The 25,276-nt window shown below is 49.3% G+C and overlaps 8 protein-coding genes across 8 annotated transcripts; 3 read left to right on the plus strand and 5 right to left on the minus strand.

Annotated features, from left to right (window-relative positions):
* Nucleotides 1–3,913: 3,913 nt before the first annotated feature.
* On the minus strand, nucleotides 3,914–4,660 carry MYCFIDRAFT_177756 (uncharacterized protein; the record flags this gene model as incomplete). The annotated part of the gene is made up of 7 exons (XM_007931714.1): nucleotides 3,914–3,964; nucleotides 4,009–4,044; nucleotides 4,101–4,196; nucleotides 4,266–4,335; nucleotides 4,389–4,461; nucleotides 4,489–4,616; nucleotides 4,641–4,660. The coding sequence occupies 7 exons, from the start codon at nucleotides 4,658–4,660 to the stop codon at nucleotides 3,914–3,916; spliced, it is 474 nt and encodes a 157-aa protein (XP_007929905.1).
* A 1,163-nt stretch (nucleotides 4,661–5,823) lies between these two features.
* On the plus strand, nucleotides 5,824–7,002 carry MYCFIDRAFT_57842 (uncharacterized protein; the record flags this gene model as incomplete). Its single annotated transcript, XM_007931569.1, has 2 exons — nucleotides 5,824–5,979; nucleotides 6,089–7,002. The coding sequence occupies exons 1-2, from the start codon at nucleotides 5,928–5,930 to the stop codon at nucleotides 7,000–7,002; spliced, it is 966 nt and encodes a 321-aa protein (XP_007929760.1). The 5' UTR covers nucleotides 5,824–5,927.
* A 71-nt stretch (nucleotides 7,003–7,073) lies between these two features.
* On the minus strand, nucleotides 7,074–8,171 carry MYCFIDRAFT_34035 (uncharacterized protein; the record flags this gene model as incomplete). The annotated part of the gene is made up of 1 exon (XM_007931417.1): nucleotides 7,074–8,171. One exon carries the CDS (start codon nucleotides 8,169–8,171, stop codon nucleotides 7,074–7,076), a length of 1,098 nt encoding a protein of 365 aa, XP_007929608.1.
* A 720-nt stretch (nucleotides 8,172–8,891) lies between these two features.
* MYCFIDRAFT_198959 (uncharacterized protein) lies at nucleotides 8,892–10,847 on the minus strand (the record flags this gene model as incomplete). Its single annotated transcript, XM_007931715.1, has 3 exons — nucleotides 8,892–10,173; nucleotides 10,231–10,745; nucleotides 10,803–10,847. The coding sequence occupies 3 exons, from the start codon at nucleotides 10,845–10,847 to the stop codon at nucleotides 8,892–8,894; spliced, it is 1,842 nt and encodes a 613-aa protein (XP_007929906.1).
* A 3,305-nt stretch (nucleotides 10,848–14,152) lies between these two features.
* MYCFIDRAFT_79782 (uncharacterized protein) lies at nucleotides 14,153–15,337 on the plus strand (the record flags this gene model as incomplete). Its single annotated transcript, XM_007931716.1, has 1 exon — nucleotides 14,153–15,337. One exon carries the CDS (start codon nucleotides 14,153–14,155, stop codon nucleotides 15,335–15,337), a length of 1,185 nt encoding a protein of 394 aa, XP_007929907.1.
* A 1,635-nt stretch (nucleotides 15,338–16,972) lies between these two features.
* On the minus strand, nucleotides 16,973–18,067 carry MYCFIDRAFT_143267 (uncharacterized protein; the record flags this gene model as incomplete). The annotated part of the gene is made up of 2 exons (XM_007931717.1): nucleotides 16,973–17,781; nucleotides 17,869–18,067. The coding sequence occupies 2 exons, from the start codon at nucleotides 18,065–18,067 to the stop codon at nucleotides 16,973–16,975; spliced, it is 1,008 nt and encodes a 335-aa protein (XP_007929908.1).
* Nucleotides 18,068–18,902: 835 nt separating this feature from the next.
* On the plus strand, nucleotides 18,903–20,937 carry MYCFIDRAFT_34982 (glycoside hydrolase family 2 protein; the record flags this gene model as incomplete). Its single annotated transcript, XM_007931477.1, has 2 exons — nucleotides 18,903–19,027; nucleotides 19,080–20,937. 2 exons carry the CDS (start codon nucleotides 18,903–18,905, stop codon nucleotides 20,935–20,937), a joined length of 1,983 nt encoding a protein of 660 aa, XP_007929668.1.
* A 719-nt stretch (nucleotides 20,938–21,656) lies between these two features.
* MYCFIDRAFT_177762 (uncharacterized protein) lies at nucleotides 21,657–24,060 on the minus strand (the record flags this gene model as incomplete). Its single annotated transcript, XM_007931718.1, is given in 13 exon segments — nucleotides 21,657–22,117; nucleotides 22,151–22,287; nucleotides 22,325–22,356; nucleotides 22,401–22,446; nucleotides 22,500–23,138; nucleotides 23,169–23,195; nucleotides 23,247–23,527; nucleotides 23,547–23,621; nucleotides 23,690–23,700; nucleotides 23,788–23,814; nucleotides 23,870–23,897; nucleotides 23,924–23,998; nucleotides 24,043–24,060. The coding sequence occupies 13 exon segments, from the start codon at nucleotides 24,058–24,060 to the stop codon at nucleotides 21,657–21,659; spliced, it is 1,857 nt and encodes a 618-aa protein (XP_007929909.1).
* Nucleotides 24,061–25,276: the final 1,216 nt, after the last annotated feature.

The following is a 25,276-nucleotide window of genomic DNA, read 5'->3' on the forward strand; positions in this document are numbered from 1 at the left end:
GTTAGTCTATTTAAACTCTCTAGTTAGGTTGGCCTTGGTTTTAGTAAGCTCAGTTAGGGGCATTATATGCCGTAAATAGCCCTTAATAAAGCGACGATAGAAATTAGCGAAGCCGAGGAATAATTAAAGCTCTTTAATACTAGTAGGGGTTAGCTACTTAGTAATAGTCTTAATCCGATTAGGATTAGCCTTAACACCCTCGGTTAATACGAGGAAGCTAAGGAAGGATACCTCTTTAGTAGCAAAGGTGCATTTAGAAGGCTTGTAATATAGGCTATAAGCCCGTAGGCGGTCGAGCACCTTACGTACTACGGCCTAGTGCTCTACGATATTAGGTAAATAGGTATAAACTAGGATATCGTCTAGGTAAACTATACAGAGGTAGTCTAATAGGCCTAATAGGGCCCGATTGATATAGGACTAGAATATTATAGGGGTATTAGCTAAGCCGAATAGTATAACTAAGTATTCGAAATAGCTATAGCGAGTATAGAAGGCTGTTTTCCATTCGTCGCCCTTACGAATATAGATACGATAGTACGCATCCTTAATGTCTAGTATAGTATAGTAGTAGGTACCTAAAAGGCGATCGAGGGTCTTATTAATAAGAGGAAGTAGACAGCGGTCTTTAATAGTAACAGTATTAAGCCTACGATAGTCGACATATAGACGTAGGCTACTATCTTTCTTTAGTACGAACAGGATAGGTGCACTAGCAGGGCTATTACTATACCGAATTCGACTATTAGCTAGGTTTTCCTCTAGGTACTTACGCAATATAGTAAGCTCTCGTTTACTAAGGTTGTAGAGGGGGCTAAAAGGAACCTCCTTGCCCTCTATAATATTAATCTTATAATCCGTCTCTTTGAACATAGGCAATATCGATGCCAAGTAGTGTTTAAACACATTAATATAGGTCTCTCGAATAGGTTCTAGTATACGCTTAAGTTGTTTAGGATCTATGCTATTAGGGGGCACAGGTTTATCGTTATTACTACCGAGTAGGTCGGCCGTCGGATTAGCTAGGGTTAGGTTGCTAATAAATAGGACCCTAATATTATTAGGGCACTCGCTAATATTAATATATTTAATGTCCTCTTTCCTAGCGATCCTAAATCGCTACTATTGACTGCCTAAGTCTATAACTATAGCATAGTACTTAAGAACAGGGTTGCTAATAACAATATTAGATAGGAGGCTATCTATATCTACTGCGTAGGCAGTAAAGTTTAGTAGGCGCTTATTGCCGAGGTCGTCTCTTAGGGCTATATAGATATAGTAGGCTCCGTAGGTTAAGTGCCGAGCGTTATTAAACTAAGCAAGGGTTAGCAGGTTAGTCCTAGGCAGTTGTCGAAGGTCTAATTGCTTAGCTAGGCGATAGCTAATAAGGGTACTAACTGAATTTCCTAGATCTAGTATAACCTTAGTCTTATAGTTAGTCCTATACGTGTCCGATACGAGACAGGTACGTATAATAGCTAGCACAATGTCGATAGTCTTACGCCGCACAAGGCTAACAGTTAGTGCAGCGCTTACTCTTTTTTCGAAGGTTAGCCTATAGGGGTAGCGTTAGCTACTAAAAGGTGCTTTCGGTGCTTAGTAGTAGTACGGTCGATTCGGGCCTAGTCCTTAGGTTTGTCGCATTAGCCTAGTAGATAGCTAGTGCTATTACAATTAAAGCACTTTAGTCCGGTTAGGGGATTGCTATAGCTATTGCCGCTATTGTTAGCTAAGCGATTAGTACTATAGGGATACGAGCCCCTTCTACGGCCTTTATTACGGCCTCCTCTATATAGCCGCCGGCTACGGCTTCTTCTACGGTCGTTGTTACTATTCCTATTGTTAGCATTGTTGTCTTAGTAGGAACTTTAATTTCCTCCGCGGCTACGGTTGCTACGGTTGCTAGCGGGTCGGATCCTTAATTCTAGTCGTTGCTAGAGCTAGATAGCTCGTTTAGCTATTTCTACCTCGACTATAAATTAAATGCGTATTAGGTTAGCCTATTCGAACACACGGCGGCGGTCCAATTTAAGGATAAGCTCCTACCTAAGTTTTAGGCGTATCTTAGAGATCTGTATAGAATTAGTCTTAGCCGGGAGATCGTCCTCGAGGGTCTTTAAATAGGCCTTAAATAAACGAGCCGATTAATTAGTCTTTTGTTTAGCCCGAAGGTACTAGTCCTAAGCGTGTTATTGCCTTAGTATAGGGTTCCTAAGGGTGTCTAGTATAATAGTTTTGTAGGTCTGCTACTAAATAGCGGTCTGATTAGTAAGGGAGTCGAAATGGTTATCCTAGGTGCGCTTTAGGTCTCTATTAATATATTGCATAGCATAGACGACTAACGAGTAGTCGTCTAGAAGGGCCCTTAGCGCGTTTCGCTAATTAAGCTCGTAGTTACGGATGTAGTCGTTATATTGCTTTCGACTAGAGCCGTTAAATACAGTATAGTCCTTAAGTTTAGTATCCTTCTTCTAGACTAGGACTAATAGTAAGGAAGGCCCTACTGTCGGCTTAGTGTTAGTTATTAGGGCTTCCTATAGGCGGCGAATCTCGAGGAGATTATCCTTTAGCTATTGTTCTTAACGTAGGGCAGTAAGCCTGTTTTAAGTAGCTTCTTAAAGTCTCGCTACTAGCTAGGGGCTAAAGGCTAGCTAGCTATATCGTCGATTAACAATATTGTTAAGTATATCGTTAATAGGCAACTCTAGGTCGTCGCCTAGAACTATAGGTTCTTCGGCAGGCCTAGTAGTAGGTTCTTTAGTAGGTACTTTAGTAGGCACTTTAGTAGGTACTTCGGTAGGCACTATACTACTAGTATTGTTATTGCTAGCGCTGCTAGCAGCGCCGCGATTGTTGTTTCGTAATAAACCGGCTATTATAAGGGGCGGCACTAATAATATATTATTAGCCCCTAAGATACGGATATAGCGGAATTAGTAGATATCGGCCTAGTATGCTTAACTTAGTATAATAGGCCGTATAGGAGGCCTTGCTTAATAATTAGTACGGTTGTTTCGATAGAATAGTACGTATAGGTCCCGTTCTTTAGGCGTAATATAGTTAAATCGATAGTTTTCGTAGCTATACCGCTAAAAGCTTGAAATAAGGACTATCTAGCTACTGCCCTTAAAGGGTAGATCGAATACTATATAAGAAGGGTTATATTAGTAGGTAGATAGGGTAGTAGTAAATCAGTATAGTGTTCGATAGAGATCTCGGAGGAGAGGGAGGAAGGTAGGAGAGTTGGCCTAACGCTAAGCGCTAAGCCCTGCCTAAGGCATTAAGACCCTAGCTTTACTCGGCCTAGTTGTATGCTAATTACGTATAGCCTCTTTAGCCCTAGCGAGTGTGTACCGTAGGGGATTAGCTAGTTCTTAGCGCTGCCTTCTAATTCGCCGGATTTGAATCCGATCGAGTATATTTAGGCGTAGATTAAAAATAGGCTTCAAGTTCGGCGTATATACTAGATAGAAACGGTCGCGAAGCTAGATCGGGAGATAGAGTAGTTATAGTAGGAGCTACCGGACTACGTACTTAAAAATATAATAGATTCTATACGTAAGCGCTATAAAGCCGTTATTCGGGATAAGGGGTACCTAACTAAATATTAGCTAGAATTAGTTTAGTAATTAACGGGCCGCTAGTTAGCGTTCTATACGGACGTAGCTACTTTAAAAAAATAGTACTATACTTTATTTTTATAGATATATTATATAATCTTTAAAAAAACATATATAATAGCACTATACTATTATCTATAAAAAGCTACTAAGAATCTCTTATCCTAATAGAATTTTTCTATTAATAAAAATTAGCAATATAATAATAATATAGTAATTACTATTTAGTAATTCTTATCTATATTGCCATTTCTCAAATCTCGTAGTAATAGTAATTGCTGTTACCACAGCAATTACTTTTGGAAATTACTCTGTCCCTGTAGCAATTGCTGTTTTGGCAATTGCTAAGGTTTGGACATCACTGCTAGGGGCCTGAAGTTTGCAACACCGCACCGCCCAGCTTGCGTGGATAGACAGTATGTCCCTGGTAAAAACAGATCGCGATCCGCTAATTCTTAGATTGCTTGCATAGCGACTCACTAGCACATTGCATAATACTATGTCATATACGGGTAGCCTAGATTTCCTCTCGTCGCGCACCTGCGTGCATTGCATCCAGAAAAGGACAGTGCATGTCTATATACGGCCTGCATAACCGCTCTTCCGGAGGCAGGTAGAACTCTTATACCTTTACTTACCTTCCACGCGGCCGCTAATCCCGCCTACCAACCCGTGTAGTGTATATCGTAGATACTGCGCAAACGCAGCTACTACACTGTATTATACGCCCTCTTTCTAGGTTTCGGTGCTATCGAGCCTCCGAGACACGCAGTAGAAGAGCTTCCGAGCCTTGGGACTGCTGTTTCATCTGATAGCATCCAATAGGGGAAGCAGATTATGCCTGTATTGATGAGTTACAATCTACCACTCGGGCGGCGGACGCTAGCATTCGGTTCTTGAAGGAGGGTGTAGATGCGATACTTTTGGCTTATACTTACCAAGAGGAGGCACGCTTCGGAACACCCGGTAACAACTTCTTCGAGGCCGATTTGTGGACTGAGACATGCTGTTCGTCGGCACTGCTTGCTTTCCGAAACCATCGTATGTGGTTTCCTAGTTCCTAGATCTATATGTCAGCATTACGTCGAGGCGAGCTTGAGATGTGCAGGCCTATAATCCTGCTCGTGCTTTACTAATCAGTGTTAAAGCCTCAGAGAGTATTTTATGTGACATGATCTATATGTCATCAGCATCCCGTCGAGGCGTGCTTGAGATGTGCAGGCCTATAATCCTGCTCGTGCTTCGGTGCTAAAGCCTCAAAGAGTATGTTATGTGACACATAACATGATACAGCAGCGCAAACCTCCTCGCCGTGGAGTTGCAGTGACTCCAGACGTGATTGTTCGGCCGTAAGCTCATGTCGTGATTGTGCTCGCTCTTTCTTGCTGCATGCAGCCATATTGGGCCTTTTCGGAGCCACGTGAAGCTACCTTGGGGCTGTCTCCACGCAGACCCTTGCTTGCTAGACGTATGCGGTATTCCGTAGGCAGGTGTATGTGCTGTATCCGTAGGCAGGAGCAAAACAAACACGTGGATCCAGCGGTGTGGTATGGCCAGGGGGTATAGCGTGATCTCGGTATGTGATAATAGCCGTTTCAGTACCTTGCGCCATATCGATCGGGGCTAATATCCACGTGCAGTATGGAAAGGAAACTTGAAAGGTAGTATTGATTGGCAGGTGGTATAGCAGACCCTGACCATAGACCCTGGATTTCTACAACCTCTTTCAGAGTTCCGGCCATATTATTATACCCTGAGGAAGAGCCTCCGAGCTTTGCGAATGCTGTTCTATCCAATGGGAGAAGCACATTGATGGTACGCCATGGGAGCCGCAAGCCTCGCGGTCGAGAACTCATCGAGAGGCATCGTAGTAGCAACCAATAGTTTTCCGCCCGGGAAGTATAGATCGTTATGGACATAGAAGGCATGCGAGTGAGTGAGTAATCACCTGAGGGAGAGTGGAGGAACTCGCGGGTAACTCCTCTGTGATGGTTGATGAAAGGTTGGCGGTTGGTAACTGATCGCTATATAATTAGCCATTGAAATAAAAACAATCTTATTGCTCGAGAGTGGAGGAACTTGTTGGAGGCACGTTACGGAAGGAACTCCTGAAAGTCTTGGCGACCCCAGCCTTCCCCTTCCCCATATCCGCGGCTGGTGGAGAAGCTTATTCCCGGGGCGATGACGGAGTGAACAACATCAACTCTTACTTGCACTGATCTAAGAAGACACTACAATCCCAATTTCTCAATCTCGAGAGAACCCACGATATCAATTGGAGCGAAGTGAAAAACAATATCAACAAGCATGGCAGCGTCGGCAGCAGCGAAGCAAGCCATCCGGCGAGCACAGCTATATGGTATGTATATGTCTCCATCCATATCAATGAAAGCAGAAAACAAAAAAAAAAAACCCCAAAACTACGAGAACAAAAAACCAATCAAGACTCTACTAACCCACATCGCCAGTCCCCGGCTCCTCCACGCGCTTCCTCGAAAAATCCCGCTCCATCCCAGCAATAGACTCAATCTGCTACGACCTAGAAGACTCGGTAACACCCAGCCAAAAACCCTCCAGCCGCACCAACATCCTAGAAATCCTCAACCGCGCCCGAGCCCCAGGAATCCGGGAACAAGCCGTGCGCATCAACGCCGTAGACTCCGGCTACGCCCTCGACGACCTGACCGCAATCCTGCCGGGAAAAAATCTCGACTGCATCGTCGTCCCCAAAGTCGATGCCCCCAAAGATCTGCACTTCGTCACAGACGTCCTGAAACAAATCCTCCCCTCACGCCACGGCCCCGAATCCCAAAATCCAATCAAAATAATCGCGTTGGTGGAAAGTGCGAGGAGTGTGATGGATCTCGATACGATTTGTAAAGCTTCCCCATTCCTCTCCGGGCTCACCTTCGCGGCCGAAGATTTCGCCATGGACCTCTCGCTCACGCGCACGCCGAGTTTGCATGAATTCATGTATGCGCGCTCGGCGATCGTGACGGCGGCGAGGGCGCATAGTTTGCCTTCGGCGTTGGATCTCGTGTCGACGACGTTTCGGGGGGAGGAAGGGAGGAGGCAGTTGAGGGAGGAGTGTGAGAATGGGAAGAGGTTTGGGTTTAATGGGAAACAGTGTATTCATCCGGATCAGGTGGGGGTTGTGCAGGAGGTTTATAGTCCGAGTGAGAAGGAGACGGAGTGGGCGGTTAGGGTTGTGCTTTGTGATCGGAAAGCTGATGCTCAGGGGCGAGGGGCGTGGACTTTGGATGGGAAGATGATTGATGTGCCGGTTGTGGGGAAGGCGAAGGGGATTGTGGCGAAGGCGGAGGTTTGTGGGTTTGATGTTCAAGCTTTGATGGAGAAGTTCAAGGATGAGGAGCCGCAATAGATAGATAGGACAGATGTGTGGAAGGATGTCGTTATGTACATAAGGCCAACATCGCCATCTGATACATGTAATTAGTATCCTCGTTCCCTCCTCACAACATTAATCAACCGTTCCCCCTTCTCTCTATGCCCCAAATTGATCTCCAACACCTTAAACGTCCTCTCTATATACGCAACCCCATTCCCACTAACGTGCGGCGTAACAATCACATTCTCCAAATCCCAAAGCTCACTATCGCTCGGCAAAGGCTCAGGATCCGTAACATCAAGCGCCGCCCCAGCCAACGTCCCATCCTTCAACGCCTCAATCAACTCACCCTGGTTCAATATCGGACCTCTCGCAATATTCGTAACAAAAGCCGGTCTCCTCCCCTTCTCACTCAGCACCTCAAACTCCTCCTTCCCAAGAAACCCCCTCGTCTGTTCCGTCAAAGGCACAGAAACAAGCAACCAATCAATCTCCTGCCTCAAAAACTCATGCAGACTTTCCTTCTCCAACCCAGAAAACCACTGTACTGGAATCTTCCCCTCCACATCCCCGGTCCCAGGCACAACAAACCCAACATCCCTCTTCTTCGCATCCGAATCCTTCGGCGTAGCGGTATAAGCCAAAACCTCCATACCCAACGCATTCGCAACCCTTCCAACCTGTCTCCCAATACTCCCATACCCCAAAATCCCAATCCTTCGACCCACCCAATCTCTCACCCTATTGTACTGTCCATCATTCTTCGACTTCCCCCACTGATGTTTCTTCTGTAATTCATAAAGTTCATTATACCCATGACTGCTCACAAGACCCGTCATAATCACCCATTCCGCGATTTGCGGGCCATGGATACCGGAAGAAGTCGTGATCGTGATATCGGTATCTGTATAGATTTTCGAATTTTGGATTTGATTGCTTCCGGCGGAGACGAGATGGATGAGTTGGAGATTCGGGGCTTCCGAGGGTTCGGGGAATGTCCGGAGGGTGACGAGGATTGTGGCATCGTGCCAGAGGTGTTTGGGGACCTCTTTGGCGAGGACTTGAGCGTCTTGGCTGAAGGAGGTTTGGAAGTAGATGACGTCTAGGTCTGGGAATTGGTGTTTGAGGTTTTGGAGGATGGAGGTAGGTTTGGAGAAGGGGAGAACTGCGAGGAGTGTGTCTTTTGCCGGTCCGCCGCCCATTTTTAGTGCAGTCTCCAGGAGAGATGTGTGCTTAGGATCGCTTGTAGGATGCTGTGAAGTCAATGGCGCTCGCCAACCCGTGTACCTGAGGCTCGGCAGATGCTAGTGATGAAAAGAGAGGTGTCCGCGCCAGATACCTACAAATGATGAGGAATGCTTGATAGCTGCGATAGAGTGATCGCTGTCTTCGATGGCGCGAGTGCAGGTCCCTCGCGCAAGTCCCTCCCGGCCTGACAGGCGAGCCCGAACCTGGTCAGGGTCTGGAGGCTTCATCCCCATTCACTCTGGACGGATATCGATGAGCGTTGAATCTAGGCGAAGTGCCTTCCTAGGTGTCACAAGAATTCGCAAAGGCAGACTTGGCAAGAATAATTGCTGCAAACAATGCCCCATCTCTCATTCCGCTACCGAATAGGTATATACCCAAACGCTTCTCCCAATAGTGATCTCATCGCGTCTTGCTGTTTCTGCGCAGCTTTTCTTCACGAGCGAATTTGTGCCTCAATGCACCTCTGCAAGCTAGATCTCATGCTCCGGCGCTCCGTTTTACGCCGCCCAAAAATCCAAGCAAACAAAAGAAGCCGGTCCCGCCTCAGACCGATTCTCACCACCACCAGTATCTGCGTCTACAGGTCGGCATAGCCTCATCGCTCATGACAAAATCATGGCGCGTCAATCATTCTCCACGGCCCGTTGCTCGTTTCCTCAAGTCGCAGCTGGCTACGCTGGAGCAGTTTGCATGCCAACGTCCCCGGCCTCATCAGCGCCATTCTCTGCTGAAGCTTGCGGTGCATCAGTCTTGGGAGCCTCAACATTCTGCTGGATGATCGCCGCGGCCACCTCTGCTTTCTTCTCCTCTGCAGTCTCAGCGGGCTTCTCAGATGCCTCGGCATCCTTCATCTCGATCTCCTGGTTCTCCACAGGCTTGGCTGCCCCTTCTTCGGCATCCTTCTTTGCTTCGTCGAGGACTTCCTTCTGTGCCTCCTTCTCTGGCTCAGCCTCCTTGCTACCATTAGTATGCGGAGCCTTTTCCTCAGCAGCAGGAGCAGGCTTCTCCTTCTCGACAGCAGCTGGGGGAGGAGCATCGCCTCCATCAGCCTCCATGCGCTTGTTCCAGACATCAAGTAGCATAGTGCTGCGTTTCTTGAAGCCATACTCGTCGTCCTTGGGCACGCTGGCCAGCTTGACAATAGCCTTGAGCACCTTGTGAATCTTTGTCTGTCGGATGATAGACGGCTCCAGTGTCTCGTATGACTCAAGCTGAGCGAAGAAGTCTGCCATGGCAGCCATTTCGTCCTCCTTTGGCGCCTGGTCGCGGGAGAGAAATCCTTTCTGCAGGCGGTGACGGAGGTAGAGAACAGCCTTTTCCCGTTGGGCAAGTCTCTCTGCCTCGGTCATCTGAGGCTTCTCGTCATCATCTTCAGCCTTGGGTGCCGAGACAACCTTCTTCTTCGGCTTGGACGTCGACTTCTTGGCCGAGGCCGCTTCTGTGCTGTTTGGCGTCTTTGGTGCGTTCAGCTTCATGACCTTTGGCGTCTTCTTTGGCTGCAAGTCATTAGCGCGGCGATCTATTGCTGCTTCACTTGTCATGCTCACCTTGGGCGCATCAGCATCACTCTCCGTCTCCTTCTTGCGCTTCTTTGTAGACTTCGGTGCATCTGCGTCTACCATGTCGACATCTTCGTCTGCAGCCTTGCTCTTGCGAGGTGCTTTCTTCTTCGCCTTCTTCTCGCCTTCTTCTGCGAGCGCAGCATCCTCTTCTGCTTTGGCAGCTTTCTCGGCAGCTTTACGTTCTGCTTCTTCGGCGAGGCGCTCGCTCTCAATTCGGAAGGCTTCCTGTTCTTCTTGCCAAAGCTTGAGAATTCCCTTGAAGTAGTTGATGTCATGGCCCTCAGACGCGATCTGGTATGCCTCTTGGAGCGCCTTGGTCATCTTCGTCGTAGGAAGCTTGAGGCACTCCTCGGGTTCGAGAGGCGTCAATGCCGTGTTGACCATCCATTGGCTGCGCGCGACAGGATTAGTACGAGCACATACTCAGAATGATCACGACTTCACTTACAACTCGTTCGTAGCCAAAAACATGATAGGGAAGGTACGTTCCTTGGCGTTCTTGCCTCCTTCCTTGAAATCATCTCGCAGAGTACCATCTGGCCGAGACGTACTCACAGGGCGAGTGGCGAGCAGAGACTCAGGAAGCATCTCCTCATCACAGATGATCGCGGGCCACGGCGGATATCCCTTGAGACGTGCCCAGTAGAACTCGCCAGGCTTGCAGTCGAGATGCAGCGACGGCATCGACTTCTTCTTGTTCAATTTCTTGTTCTTGTGCTCTGGCACGCCGCCTGTGGACTTTCGCTTCTTGTCCTTGCCGCTCGTTGCGGGCGTAGAATCAGCCGCCGGCTCAGAGGACGAAGCCTCGGGCTGCTCCGTCTTCTCGCCATGGACGGCGGGCTCTTCTACTTTGGCATGCTCTGCTGCGGCTTCGCTATCCTCCTCCTTCTCGCCGATCGTAACAGTCTCGCCGTTCGTATTGGGCGTCTCGGTCGGCTTCTCGGGCTCACTGGCGACGGCGGGCTGGGCTGGTCTCAGCAACGGCGACCTAGACACAGGCAATGTAGCGACGATACTTACCGCTGGCGCGTCCACGGGCGCAGTCATGGCCGTCTCGTCCGCCATCTCGCTGCCTGTCTCGAGTCGACGCCTGGGTGTGTCGCGCGAGCAGAGATTTGCGACGCGACAGTGCTTGTTATCGTGACGCGTAGGGCCGAGCAAGGGTGCAGGTAGTACTCGCGAATGGGATGGAGCGATAGTGTGGGTAGCTGCAGCGCATGCAAGTGATGCGGTGGCGGTGGGGTGGTGGTGTTGTTGATGGTGATGTTGGTGGACTGGAGAGAGAGGATTGAGGACGAGAAGCAGCGTTCTAAATCGTCGAGCGTCCGTGCGCTAAAGCGTCACTCAAGCTCGAGCGTGAACGATGTGGCGGAATGCAATGAAAGCGACGGCCCCGCGAAGTGAAACGGCGAGAAAATGGAATGAGGAGCCTGTGACAGCGCTTTCGATACTCCGCGTATGTATTCGACCCTCTCAAGTGAATGTTCGTTGAGCAGAATCGTTCTGACTGTCGCCTTGGCAAAGCGATCCATGTACCAGAAGGGACAAGCCGCCAATCAGGAAAGCGCACAAATCTGCGGTTGCCCGCCCAGCCGACCCATCCGCTGCACCGCTCTTCCTAGAATGCACGCCGACGAGTGTCTCAGGTCGGTCTGCTGCCTCGAGCCTCCTCCTCTGCGCTGTGGTGTTGTTGCGCGTGAATTCGGCGTGTCTTGGCGTTGCTCGCGAGGTGTGTGGCGTGACCGCGTCCAAGGCCCAAGGCCCAAGGCCGGGCTGACGCAAGCCAAATTGCGACCGAGCGGTCTCCAAGCACCCCACTTGCTCCTCGGAGGGATGTTGTACGAGGTCCACGGTCGTCCCAGCAGCCCAGCCCGTAGATGCATATGGGTCCTGCTCTGCTGCTTCGGCCCCTTCAACTGCGCAGACCTAGCGAATGAGTCGCATCTCAACCGGGCAGCACGCCCAGAGGAGCATGTGCATGCTTCGCAGAGACACAATGTAGACGAGGCAAATCTTTCAGCTGCTTCGCACGTTGCGCATGCGTCCAACGATCCTTGATGATGCACTAGGCAATGGCCAGATAGATTCTTTTGGAGGCTCTTGGGCGTACAGGCCACGTTCTGACGAAGGCCCTGGAATTACTGTCCCTGGGTCCTTGAATGCTCCAGTTCTTGCGTGCTTGAGTTCTTCGATCCTCGCTCAGTCAGGTTTGCGCTGATTCAGGATCATCTTCTGGATCTTTCATGTCAGCATGAGAGTCACACCGCTCGAGAGAGAGAGCACGTACCTCAGTGCCAAGGACGACTACCTGTTGTACGTCTCTAAGAACCGGCTGGCCGTCTCCTGCTTCTGGATTTCGATGAGATCCTGCTCGCATTCATGTGATGTTCGACGATCTGAGAAGACGCACTTGTATCTGTTCTGATTATGAGCGCGCCCACAAAGGCGGCAGCGTTTCATGCCCTTCCGATGGCCCTTGGGCATCTTTCTGTTTCGCACGGAATGAGATTTGAGTGTCGATGAAATGAGACATCAAGACCATACTCAGACCTCATGGCTATGTTATCATTCCCATTCAATGTCCAGCTCTTTCCGAGATAAACATCATCGCGGCCACCGATCGATACAGCGACGGATTTCTTGGGATTTTGTAATGATTTCGTCTCGGACGTCTTGCGAAGATTCGATACGCGGGCTCGCAGTGGACTACTCTTGCTCCAGGGCTCGTATCTGCTCGCGTGGCCATCCGGCCTTTGGCGTGCATTGTACGCGCATTTCATGGTTGTACCTGATGCCGCAGGCACTTCTCTATCCTTCAGACAACAAATGCATCCTCGACGAGCGGGGACGACAGAGCGCCTCTCTCGGAGTCTCGGTTATGTTGGAGGTGATGGTTGTTTTGCTGTTGCTCTCATGGATTCAGCTCTCGTTGTTGCGACCGTGCGGCGCGGCCGGACGCGGCCTCCGCTCTTCTGGCCATCGCTGGGTCGATGATCGTGGACGACGCAATGGAGTGATCAGGGAGAATGCTGGTTTGCATCCGATGGGGATGTTGAAGCAGAAGTGTGATCGAAGACGGTGAGGTGTGGAAGCCAAAGAGACCGAAACAGAGTGGTCGTTCTCAGGGTGCGGCGGCGCTCTGGGCACCTTCCCTCGTGACGAGCTTCGGCTTCTGCAATAGAACTACACACCCACCAACACTCACGACTTTTCTGGACTGTCACAAAACGATACCGCGACTTGCTCGCCAGGCAGCTCCAAGAAAAGAAAAGACCATCTTCGCGACGCCGAGTATTCATAGGCATGGTATGCTGGAGCACATCTGCTATGCGTCGACAAACATCAACACCATCTACGCTGCACGACCTCACAACACAGGTGCTATTGCTCGACTTGACAAGAGTCGTGGAGGACAGGTCAATTCATGCTGCGATCAAACGGTGCTGATAAAATGAATATAGACAACGCTGCGCTTCGGCTTCGACAACTTCTGTCACCTGGCGACCTGGTTCTACGGAAGCAGGCCTCGTGGCAATGGTGTTTTCGCCAGATTGGGCATTGTTTTTCAGTCAATCCCGCCTGGCTTCACCTTGAAGGCTTCACCTCGGACAGTCAGTATGCAGAGGAAACCTTCGCGCATGATCGGTGCATGTCTTATTTGGCACACCGAACGTGAACGTGTCACCACCGGGGCAATCACAACAGTACACCGACAGCTTACGCACTCGAAGGGAATCAATCCTACCGGAGAAACTAAGAGCTCATCTTTAGTCAAGCCCCTCCATTATGCAAAAGCACACTTCTAACCGACAACATCTCTGCTGGTTTTTCCAAATTTCATGATTTTGCAGTGTCGATCAGCATGTAACTAGTTACTACTGCCTTTTTGAAAAGTTCTGGCTCCGGGCTCCCAAATATCACGACTTTCGGCTAAATTCGACCCTGAAACGCAGCCTTGTATCGCTCTCCTGCCTGGAATAGCGATTTCACCGATCTAGGATATCTTAAACGACTCGAACAAGATCGTAGAGGTATCGAGAAGTCTTTTTCATCTAGTTCTCAGGGCTTTCGCCGGATAGATGTCTTAACGGACAGTACAAGCTGGCAAAAGTTGCAGTTAAGCTTGTGGTCAACCCTTTTTTTGAAAAAGGCAGTATCGGAATAGGAACACACCACGACGAAAGAGGGGTCCGAGACGTCGATCCATCAATCTCACACCTACTCCACACCGAGGCAGCGCAAAAAGACCCGATAACAACAATGCGAGCGCTGCTGCATACACGATAGCAATTTCAACTACCGTTGCAGTGGAACAGACAACCGACAGCCCACGTGTACTTTCACGATCTTTCCCCGGACTGCAGACCAGGATGGATGAGCTTCTAGATCTGCTCTCGCAGGCCGAGAAATGTGCTGAAGCTCTCAGTTCCAGCGATGGCGATGAGCTTACCAACACTCCCGCAGTTCAAGCTCAGATACTCGCCAAGGCACGATCTATCATTCGCAAGACGCAGAAACCAGAAGAACGGCTCAAGGAAATCTTCACTTCGCCTTACCATCTTGCATGCCTTCAAACAGCCTTTGACGCCGGATGGCTTCGCAGTATCGAGCAGGCAGGATTGGCAGGCAGAACAGTCAATGAACTTGCAATTGGATCTGGCGCAGACAAAACCCTGGTTCGCCCGGTGTTGAGATATCTGGCTGCTCATGGAGATCTCGAAGAAATTGCTGTCGACAAGTATGCTGCAACTACGATCAGCAGCCTACTCTGCACCAGCGTTGGATGGGCTGGGGGATTAAAACACGCTGGTGATGCCTACGCCTTTTCTGCTGCACATATGCCGGACCTTCTCGCCACACATGCATACAAGTACCCTGCAGATATTGAAAATACAGCCTACGCGGAGGGACATGGACTTTCTCTTTTTAAGGATCTTGCTGAGCGTCCAGCGCTTGGAAGAGCATTCAATAAATACACGGCCACAGTGACTCACGGAAGGAGGCCGTGGTACGATGTCTTTCCTATCGAAGACCTGGATGTCGAAGACAATGAAGTGATGCTCGTTGATATTGGAGGCGGCAGGGGACATGATCTAGCAGCCCTCGCTCGGAAACAAATGCCTGGAGAACTCGTGCTACAAGATCTTCCAGAAGTGATTTCACAAGTCCCGCGAGAATGGAAGTGTCGTTTCACCTCGCAGGCGCACGATTACTTCACTCCACAACCTCGCAAAGACGCTCGCGCGTACTACATGCGACGAATTCTGCACGAGTACAATGATGAGAAGTGCACGGAAATCCTTTCGCACACGAGAGATGCCATGACACCAGGCTACTCTAGTCTTTTGATCAACGAACTTGTCATTCCTGACACTGGATGCTCACCAGCGACTGCGACGTTCGACTTGATTATGATGACGGTGCTCGGGGCTAGAGAGCGAACGAAGAGAGAGTGGGAGACATTGATTGGTAACATCAATGGTCTGAGCATCAAGAATATGCATAATTTGGAGGAAACTGGCAAGTGTCTCATTGAGGTTGTTCGCGAAGACTAATTCCTAGCATCACGGTGGACTCGTTGCCCGACCCCAGGCCTACCTCCATGCTTATCTGGTCCTCTATCGCGCCAAGACGAGCAGTTCCACGCGGTCTTCAGTCGGAGCTACCGCATTATCCATCAATGTGCCATTGGCTGTGCAGAGACAGGCATGGTGTGGCCTAGAACTCATGGAACATGAACGCACTTCATCTTTCCGCTGGGACTTGGCCATTGTCCACTGGCTTGATCACCACCACGCTTCATTCACATGGCTATGGCCAATCTGATGGCAATCTCATCGCAAAGCACGCCGGTGGTACATCAGAGAAAGATTCACTGCCCTCAGAGGACCCGAAAGACGGAATTTACGGGACAAACTGAGCAGCATGACAGACCGACGAGGAGCAGAAACCGGTAATTCAAAGTGAAAATGCTTGCAAACATCATATGTCATGATGTACACATTGATGGTCGCAATTCCCTCTGGCTCCGTCTACCGAGAAAGCTTCAGGTCTGCAGCTCAACGATCTCAATACTGCAACGGCAGTCATGTTCCTCGCTTAAGGATGGCCTTACTACAGAACGGCAACCGCCCAGCATATCTGATTTCCATGGCTGCACCGATCGCAACCATCTGCACTACGCCGTTATGCACCAAGCGAAGCACATAATTGGCGAACAAAGTCCTGCAAGGATTCTTTGGCGCTTCGGTCGAAGCGTTGTGTGAGATCAGTCTAACAGACATCTGGTTCGCGCATGAGAGAGAGAGAGAGAGAGAGAGAGAGGTATAGGAGGGATGTTTAGAAGGCGAGGGAGAAAGGGGTTGAGACATCAAACAGGCTATAACTCTGAGCCAAGTCAACTAGCTCTACTTCAAAATCCGCCCCCCCCCCCCCCAATAACGATCGATCCTTCTTCCAAAGAAATCACTTAATGCTGAATCCCTGGCGACAGGCTGTCGGAATGCCTGGCGAAGAGATCACCATAAGCATTCATCATCGACAATATTGGAAATGCTCTCCGAAGGCTGCTCGGGATAAATCTGTTCTCTCGCTCAACCTTGAAGTGATCGAAGTTGAGGACCCAGCCGTCCTGTTCGCAGTGCTGCTGCCGAATCGAGATCGGAACAGTGAACGTATGTCTGGGCTTGGCAATTCGACCGTGGTGCTCGCGTTCGCTGTCCTGAACACGGCTGATGACTGCTTCTGCTTCGTGTAAGCATCGGCTCATGTTGCTGCCCATGGAATGGTGGACGACCATGAACAATTCCGTAGCTGCGAGTAGCCCCAGCTTCCTTTCGCCCCAAAAGAAGCACAAAGAAAAACGTCGGCCAGCGACGTGAACGAAGCAGAAATTACGAATTAGGAAGGCGTGAAGAAATATAACACGGCGATCGTCCAGCGATCAGGAGAAGAGATGTTGTGTTGTACAGCATTCAAGGTCGGTCTACGCCGCTCTTGATATACTCTGGTTGCTGCCAAGCTCTTGGACGTGTCTGAGTCCAGGTGATTGAGAGCTTGGAGATGCCGCATGTTCCAGAGCCACGCAGACACGATATCTGCTCCACAGTTGCGGAAGACAAGACGAATGTCTCACAGCACCATGGCCAGCACTGTAGAGACGGGAGGTCTGATCGAACCAAAAAGATCTCTCATCTGATCTTGTACAGACACGGCTTCAGTGTCTTAGCCTCATCGTCAGTAGCGACATCATCCTTGTTGTCCTCGTCGAGAAATTTCGATTTCTTCCAAGACTCCTTCTTGACGAAGCCACCCTTCTTCTCTCCAGAATCCTTGGCGCTTGCCTCAGGTTTGTTCTTGCCCTTTACCGGCTGCGCTGCCTTGACAAATTCCATCTTCACGAACATCTTGTTGCTCAAATCAATGCTGTTTTCGCCATCCTTGAGCACAAATCCCCGTCTTCGCAGTACATCGACGAAAGCACTGACATCGGTCTCTTGCTTCTTCGTCTCGACACCATCAACAGCGACAGCCAACGTCTCTTGCTCATTGATCTCTTCCTGCTCTTGCGCTTTCTTTTCTTGCGCTTTCTTCATGGCAGCTAGCTTCCTCTTGCCACCAACGCGGTGCTCAACAGGTTTCCCGGCTCTGCCTACGCGGCCGAAACGTGATTTGATTTCTGACACCCACAGCTCGCCTTTCCAGTGCAGTATCCGATATGCTTCCTCGATAAAGGATATCCAATTCGTGCCCATGAGCGCCAAGCAAAATATTGCGACATCGACCGAGCCATCAGGAGTCGGTAGATTTGATATGTCGGCCTTCGTGACCAGAGGTGACGGAGAATGCAGGTCATATGAAAGCACCTTGAGCTGCAGCTTCTGCACGTCACCAGAATCTTTAAGAGTCTGAGCCAGACGTGCATCGCCACATCCCAAGTCCGCTATAATTGCCGTGCCATGTGTACGCGGAAGTGCAGCGAGCTTGCCAGGAGCAGACTCTTCTTCCTCTGCAGCACTGCTCGGACGCTTCCTATTGTTCTTGAAAGCCTTCTTCTGAGATTGCAATCGCACCTTTCCTCTTGCACGAATCGTGGCGATGAAGGTGTCCACCGGGTTCTCTGGCCACGCAGTGACCTGCTGCCGGAAGCCAGAATGATAGTCCTCGAACATTTCCGGGTTCTTGTCGAACAGCTCCAGCGCCTTCTCGGATGGAGCGGTATACAAGGTCTCGTTGAGATGCCGAAAGCGTGCAGACGTCAGCTTCTCACGCATCTTTGCTTGCATGGGTGTGAGCGTCGTGCCAGCAGGCAGAGGCGGAGGTTTTGCTTGGGCAGCATTTTGCACGGCGTCATTATCTTTCTTCTGATCTGGCGTGATGGTGTCGCCATTCTGCTCTTGCTTTCCATCTTTCTTCTTGTTCTTCTTCGACTTCTTTTCCGCGCCCGCATCTGTCTGCTGTTCTGCCGTCTCTACCTTTGCACCCTCAGGCTTCGTCTTCACCGGCGCAACTTGCTGCTTGCCATCTTCTTGCGCAAGCTTCTGCCGCTTTCGCTCCTTCTTCAGCTCCTTTTTCGACTTTTGCGGCTTGCCCTCGACATGCTCTTCCCATAGCTGTCCGATCTTGTCTTTCTCCGCGCTCTCCTTCACGCTTTCTGCCTCTTCTCGCTTGCGTTTTCGACTTGCCTTTCGCTCGCCGTCGTCAGTCGGCGCGGTGAGCTTCTTGAAGACCTCCGTCTGAGGCTTCAGCGCGCTCGCATCGACGTTCCAGCCTTTTACTGCAAACATCGTATGCGTGTGTATTCACAGCGTATGAATTGCAGATTGACAATTTCGATATGAAGGTAAGGTTGATCCCACAAAGTTCATGCCTCAGGCCACAATGACTGCAGCTTCCCATCAAGCTTCGATCCTGCATCGATCAATCCTTTGACGTGGCTCGCAACTTACCAAACGCAATCTAAATGGCCGATGCACCTAAACGTCCGTCAACATGCGTCAAGGCTTGTCGAAGCTGGTCAAAGACGTGAGGCATTCGACGCAAGGTCCAAGCCATCCTACCTACCCCCAACAACCACTCCATCCTCCCCCAGTACCCATTCGACCAAGTGCACCAATCCCAATGGCTTCACCGCCGGCAGACTACCCGCGTCCGGATTTTGTGAGATCAGCTCTTCACTGGGAAAGCCTCAATGGTCCATGGGACTTTCTATTTGACGACGACGATATCGGTCAGGCTCGAGGCTGGTGAGTAGGCGTGAACGCAACACAGCATGTGAAACATTCTCACATGCTTCAGGCATCGACAAGCCCTACCAACCCATGCAGCCTCTTCACAGGGCAAGCCCAACGCGAAGAGGACAATCCAAGTCCCGTTCGTCTTCCAAGCTCCAGCATCAGGCATCAACGAGAGAAGCGTTCATCAAGTCCTGTGGTACGAACGTCGCATCGAAGATCTCCGGATCCCCGAAGAGAAGGCCGAGGGTTTCCGTCTACTTCTGAGATTCGGCGCGGTCGATTACCACGCCAAAGTCTGGCTCGATGGACAGTACGTCGGAGAGCATCAAGGCGGCCACGTACCGTTCGACTTGGACCTTACAGAGGCAATTCACTTGGCACAAAGTGCATGTCGGTTGACGATACGCGTGTTCGATTCAGCCTATGATTTGACGCAGCCCCGTGGCAAGCAGTACTGGGGTCCGCAGCCGGAAAGTATCTTTTACACGCCTTCTAGCGGGATCTGGCAGTCTGTCTGGCTTGAGAGTGTGCCTCAGGCTAGGCTTGTCGATGGAAGCTATGGTACCATCATCAAGTCGACAGATATCGAGACGGGGATTATCGATGCTCGGATAGCTACTTCCGGCAGGCGTGTTGGTCAGCCATTGGCCATTGAGGTGCAGACTAGCATCGGAGGCGTGGTTGTTGGCACTGAACGCAAAGACCTACCGCGAGACGAAGACTTCGTTCGCTTTTTTGAGGTCAACATGCGACTATCTTCAAATCACTTCGAGCGACTGCCACGTGAATTCCTCAACAACACGCCTCGAGACGATCCTCGATGCTGGCGTAATGGTGTAGCACTCTGGTCTCCAGAATGCCCCTTCCTATACGACTTGACCTTACGCCTCCTTGATCCTTCTGGACGACTCCTAGACGAAGTACGAACAACCACTGGTATGCGATCCATCAACTGGTCAACCGGAGACGGCACCTTCCGTCTAAATGGCAAGCCTTACTTCCAAGCACTCTTCCTCGACCAAGGCTACTGGCCAGACACTCTCATGACTCCACCATCCCCCAACGCCCTCAAACTGGACATCGAGCTCTCTAAAGCCATGGGCATAAACGGCTGCCGCAAGCACCAAAAAGTCGAAGATCCAATTTTCATGTACTGGGCCGATCGTCTCGGCTTCCTAGTCTGGGGCGAAATGGCAAGCTGCTACCACTTCAGCGTCGAAATGATCCGTCGCTTCGACGAAGAATGGATGGAGATGATCCGTCGAGACATAAACCACCCATCAATCATCACCTGGACCCCCGTAAACGAAAGCTGGGGCTACCCAGATCTCACCCACCAAGCTCGTCAACGAGACCACATCCGCTCTCTCTACTACACCACCAAAACCTACGACACAACCCGCCCCATCAACGATAACTGCGGCTGGGAACACGTCATCACCGACATATCCTCTTTCCACGACTACGCCGACGCAAACGGCATGCGCGACCGCTGCAAATCTCTCCAAGAAATCCTCACGCGAGGGAGAACCATGTTCCTTCCCCCAATCCACTCCCACCACTCCTCGGACCCAGGCTCCACCCACGCCCGCGGCGCTCCAATCATGTGCACAGAATTCGGCGGCGTCAACATCGCAGCCTCCAACGACGAAACTCGTAAAGGAAACTGGGGCTACACCACGGCCAAAGACTCTCAAGATTTGCTCCAACGCGTGGAGAATTTGATTCTGAATACTGTCAGGCAAGGCCACGTGTGTGCAATCGTTTGGACTCAATTCACAGATATTGAACAAGAGATGAATGGACTGTATTCTTATGATCGAAGGCCGAAATTGGATCCAGAAAAGGTTAAAGAGGTTGTGGATGGGGCGAAGCAGTTGTATTTTGGGAAGTTGAGGGAGAGGGGGGTTTATGTATAAGGTAATCGGGAGAGAAGGGGGGAGAGAGAGAGAGAGGAATGTGAACAGCTTTGTGGAATTCGGTCATGATCAAGATAAAAATCATTCATGTGGATGGATACTCGAATACTGTAAAGGTATTCACCATGTCAAATTCGATGACCGCCTGTGCCTTTTCTTCATCTCAGCTTCCCGTCCACTTCTTCAAAAAAAAACGCTCAATTTGAAAAGTTCCGCACGCAAGTCGAGACTTCTGGCGTAACTTCCGTCAGGGCGTGCAAATATCATCGAGCAAGAGAACTTGAACGGTCGCCACGCCAGCCAGCCGCATCGAAAAAAAAATTTATTGAATATGGCACGACTCTTCGCAAAGGAAGGAAGCATCAAGTGAGTGCCTCTTTCTTCTGGTTCGGTATGTAAGAGAAGTATTATTGAAGCTTTTCCCCCAGAGAATCCCTTCAATTGCTGGCATGAAAATTGAAAATTGAAAAAGTCTTGATGATATACATAGGAAGGAAGGAAGGAATTTTCCTCGATAGAACGAAAAAGAAGAAAATAAAAAAAAGATTTGTGCGAGGTTTTAAAAGGTGTTCAAGTGCCCGTGCCCTTTTGCCTGGCTCGTTTTTTAAAAGCAAAAAAAAAACCTGCTAATGCTAACAAAGAGAAGAAAAAAGATCAAATTCAAGGAGCGAGCGCTATACCTAACTTACCGAGAGGTTTTGATTGATTAATTGACCAGCCTAGAAGTTTTTTTTTTTCAAATTTAGGCAAGCTGATGGTTGGTAGCTGAGAGCAAGGGCCGAACTTCCTCTTTTTTCTTCTTTTTGAAAAAAGAAGGCTGCTTGCATATAGCCCGTACCATCGCGTTTTGAATTTCCCGCAGCCGTTTCGTCAGGTGGAACTGCAAAAGAATGATGTTCAGGATCTTGATTGCTCTCGATGGGTCCGTGTGTGTGAATGAGAAGCAGGGAAAAAAAAAAACCAGTTGTGGTCAGATTTTGAAGTCCACGAAGGAAAAAGATGAGAAGGCGAAGAGCGTGTGTAGCACCGAGAGTGGAAAAAGTACGACTCTTAAGGCCATGTTGTCGTTGGAGAACAGATAGGATTATGCATGGAAGAAGTACACTGCATTTCAGCAGATACATATCTCCCGTCTTGACTGGTTGGTGATGGTCGAAAAAGAGGCTACCTACCTGCAGCTCTACAAACAACAGCGCATGTGCCTTCCCGCCACCACTGCCCCTGAACGTTTCACTTTCGCTGGGTCCAGGTCCAGGTATATGATAGATCTGAAATTGATCACTCTCCATCCACCAAACAGATCGTGCTGGTGCAGTGGTTAGCATCTCCCCTTCCCATCGCAAAACATGGCTGCACATACATGAAGTGCGGGAATAGGCGAGGACACGAGTTCGAATCTCGTGCACGATAAAGTGAAGCCTCGAATTATCACATGATGTTTCTTTTCTTTTTCTTTTTTTCACATTCTCATTACCGTCATTCAATCTCAGACTTGATGTGAGAATCATGCTAACAGAATCAAAACTATCGCGACGCCGAATGCGAGTCCATAGGAGGAGAACGAGTTCGTGCCAGCATCTGAGTTTCCTTGTATCGACGGTGCTGTAGTGTCCGGAACAACGACGACAGTCGAAGTTATCGTCAACGCACTGCTTGAGGTCTGACCATTGGGTCCGTCCACATAGGTATAGCTGGTGATTGTGAGCTGACTATAGCTGGTGCTCGACAAGTCCGATACCGTCGTGGTGGACTCGAGCGGAGTCGTCATTGATTGTGCTGTTGTAGTAGTGGAGTCAGACGAAGTCGTCGAGAAAGGATTTGAAACACTCTGGTCAGGATCACTATAGCTCGCGGTGCTCTCCGAGCTGGATGCTGAGGTCGTGCTGATTGAACTGGAGCCCGGGGCGGGAATTGTGGGGCCAGAGCTAGCTGAACTTGTTGAGACAGGTCCATTTTCTGTCGTGATGGTTGTCGTAATGCCTGCGGCGAAAGAAGCAGGCTGGTCTAACGCGACAGTCTGGCGTGAGAAGCCCACCCAGGACCCAGCATTGCTTGTGATATCAGGGAGGAAGTAGATGTTGTCACTCAAGCTAGAAAGCGCTCCATCATACAGCACTGGTGTGGCTGAAGCAGTGAAAAGCGCCAGTGCTGCTGCACAACCGATATTGCAGCTTCCGTTATTCGCAGTCGTCGTAACATAGCTGCCGCCCCATGTTTAGCCCAAGTTCAACCAGTAACTTTCAGATACAGTTTGAATTCTGGGCAGCAGTCAGAAGAATCTTGTGCCAGGCAAAAAGCTAACTACTTACTGTACTGTAGGAGATATCGGGTCGGCCCGATCTACGACCAAGGAGTTGATGTACAGATTACAGTCAGGATCCAGGTACTGAGACGGGCAGACAGAATAGCTGCAGTCTTCTACAGTGGTACTGTAGGCACTGCTGAAGAGATCTGTGTCGCACAACAGCGAGGAAGACGTTGCCTGGCCAGATTCATCGGTGTAGATGAAAGCAGTTGCCAGAGGAGCGATGTTGGAATCCGGCGCCCAGGTCACAAATGCAGGTCCCACAGTATTCGTTGCCGGAGACAACTGACAGGACGATGGACACAGTTGTGATGCCAGAGAAGGGCAAACGACCTGCGATATTGATGTGATTGACATTATGGCCGTTCAGAATTAGCGACTATACATGATGGAATGTGTTTTCCTCTGCGTGCGCGGACAGCGGGAGGAGGCTGGTGTTTCTACCACAGAAGGATCAGCTACCATTCAGGCTTCGATCAATAGTATAATAGTGTATGCAGGAATGCCGCGGTTGCAGCATATGCCCTATCGGCCAATCGCTCCACAAAGCTTCAAAACATCTCGAAGCTTGGCTACCATGTCACAGCACCGCTATCTTCGTATTTACAATAGTTCTTCTCTTGAAACTTTGCATGCGCGAAATCTTGCTCTTGATCTGGTTTCCCAATATCGCGCTCCTACCGGCGGGGGGTCGTAGGAAGCTTCGCTGGCGTGAGGCTGTGGAAGTGTATGCAAGCCTTCGGACATGCGGTCTGGCTATTCTCAATTTCAAAAACCCCGGGCTTTTTGAGCCGCACCACTTCAGTTTTGCCTTCCATACTAATTTTGGTAGTAAACCGAACTATTGCTGTCGCTGTATCCAGTCTATAGTTCCAATAATTGGTATTGTTACTTGTTTATATTATTGCCGTCGCTCTACCGATTTTCTACCGCCGCCCTACGCTATAGACCTCGCCGTCGCTATAGCGCCCCTTACCGAGTAAGATAAGGCAATTATCGGCTAGTTGTTAATAGAAGGCATATCGGCGAAGGATATATAGTTATCGTAGCGCTCGAAGAACGAAAGGGGGTCGTTTACTACTATAAAGCGTTATAGTACTAATCTAAAGAGATATAGTACGGTTAATAGCTTCTAAGGCAAACTAGGACGACCGAAGAAGGTGCTACCGTATATAAGAGACTTTATAATCGATATTCTAGCTACTAAGGGTACGACCTAGATAGATAAGGTTTAAGACTAGATAGTACTTAAATTTAGAGTATATATCGGCGTTACTACTATCTAGAGGTATATAAGGAATAAGGACTTTACCTATAAGGTAACTTAGCGACAGGCTTCTTAGCGAGACCTATAGGCGGAAATAGCGTACCTAGTTAATATAGAATACTAGATAAGCGAGCAGATTGTCTTCGTAGATAAGACCTATTATAGTAAGCGCTCTACTATCCGAAGGCGTAGATAGGTACCTAAAGGATTTCCTTGTATTATAAAGGACTATCTATACCGTCTATAGCGATATAGTATCTTACTAGTATACTTAGTCGACGGCTAGCTTCTAGGAGTAACACTTATTAAGCAAGGCAGTATCGATAGCGACTCGTTTATTATACAGATCTAAGAGAAGGTACTACCGCTTTGTAATCTATATCTAGGTTTACGGTCTATTATTATAATAGATAACTATGCGACTTATTAACGAGAACGAGTCCGCAATCTCTATCGCTTATATAGCGTTCTTACTAACTTCTTGCCGCTATATTTACTATATCTTAACCTAATAGAGCTATTATTTAGACTCTTTAAAGGATAGATTAAGAGGCATTAGGATATAATGCCTAAATATAGCCGAACAGACGAATAGCAGTCTTAATTCGAGCGTTATCTATAGCTAGCAATCGATAGTTAGGGTAAAGGTATAGACTATAGGAAGTTGTTCCGCTACGCCGGTATAGCTTCCTAGCAAGATAGTCGATAGAATAGGAACTAACCGTTAGATTTAGGCGTTTAGATATAGATTCGAAAGGCCTCGGTCG

The sequence above is a fragment of the Pseudocercospora fijiensis genome (assembly GCF_000340215.1).
Source record: "Pseudocercospora fijiensis CIRAD86 unplaced genomic scaffold MYCFIscaffold_8, whole genome shotgun sequence".
Lineage (NCBI taxonomy): Eukaryota > Fungi > Ascomycota > Dothideomycetes > Mycosphaerellales > Mycosphaerellaceae > Pseudocercospora > Pseudocercospora fijiensis.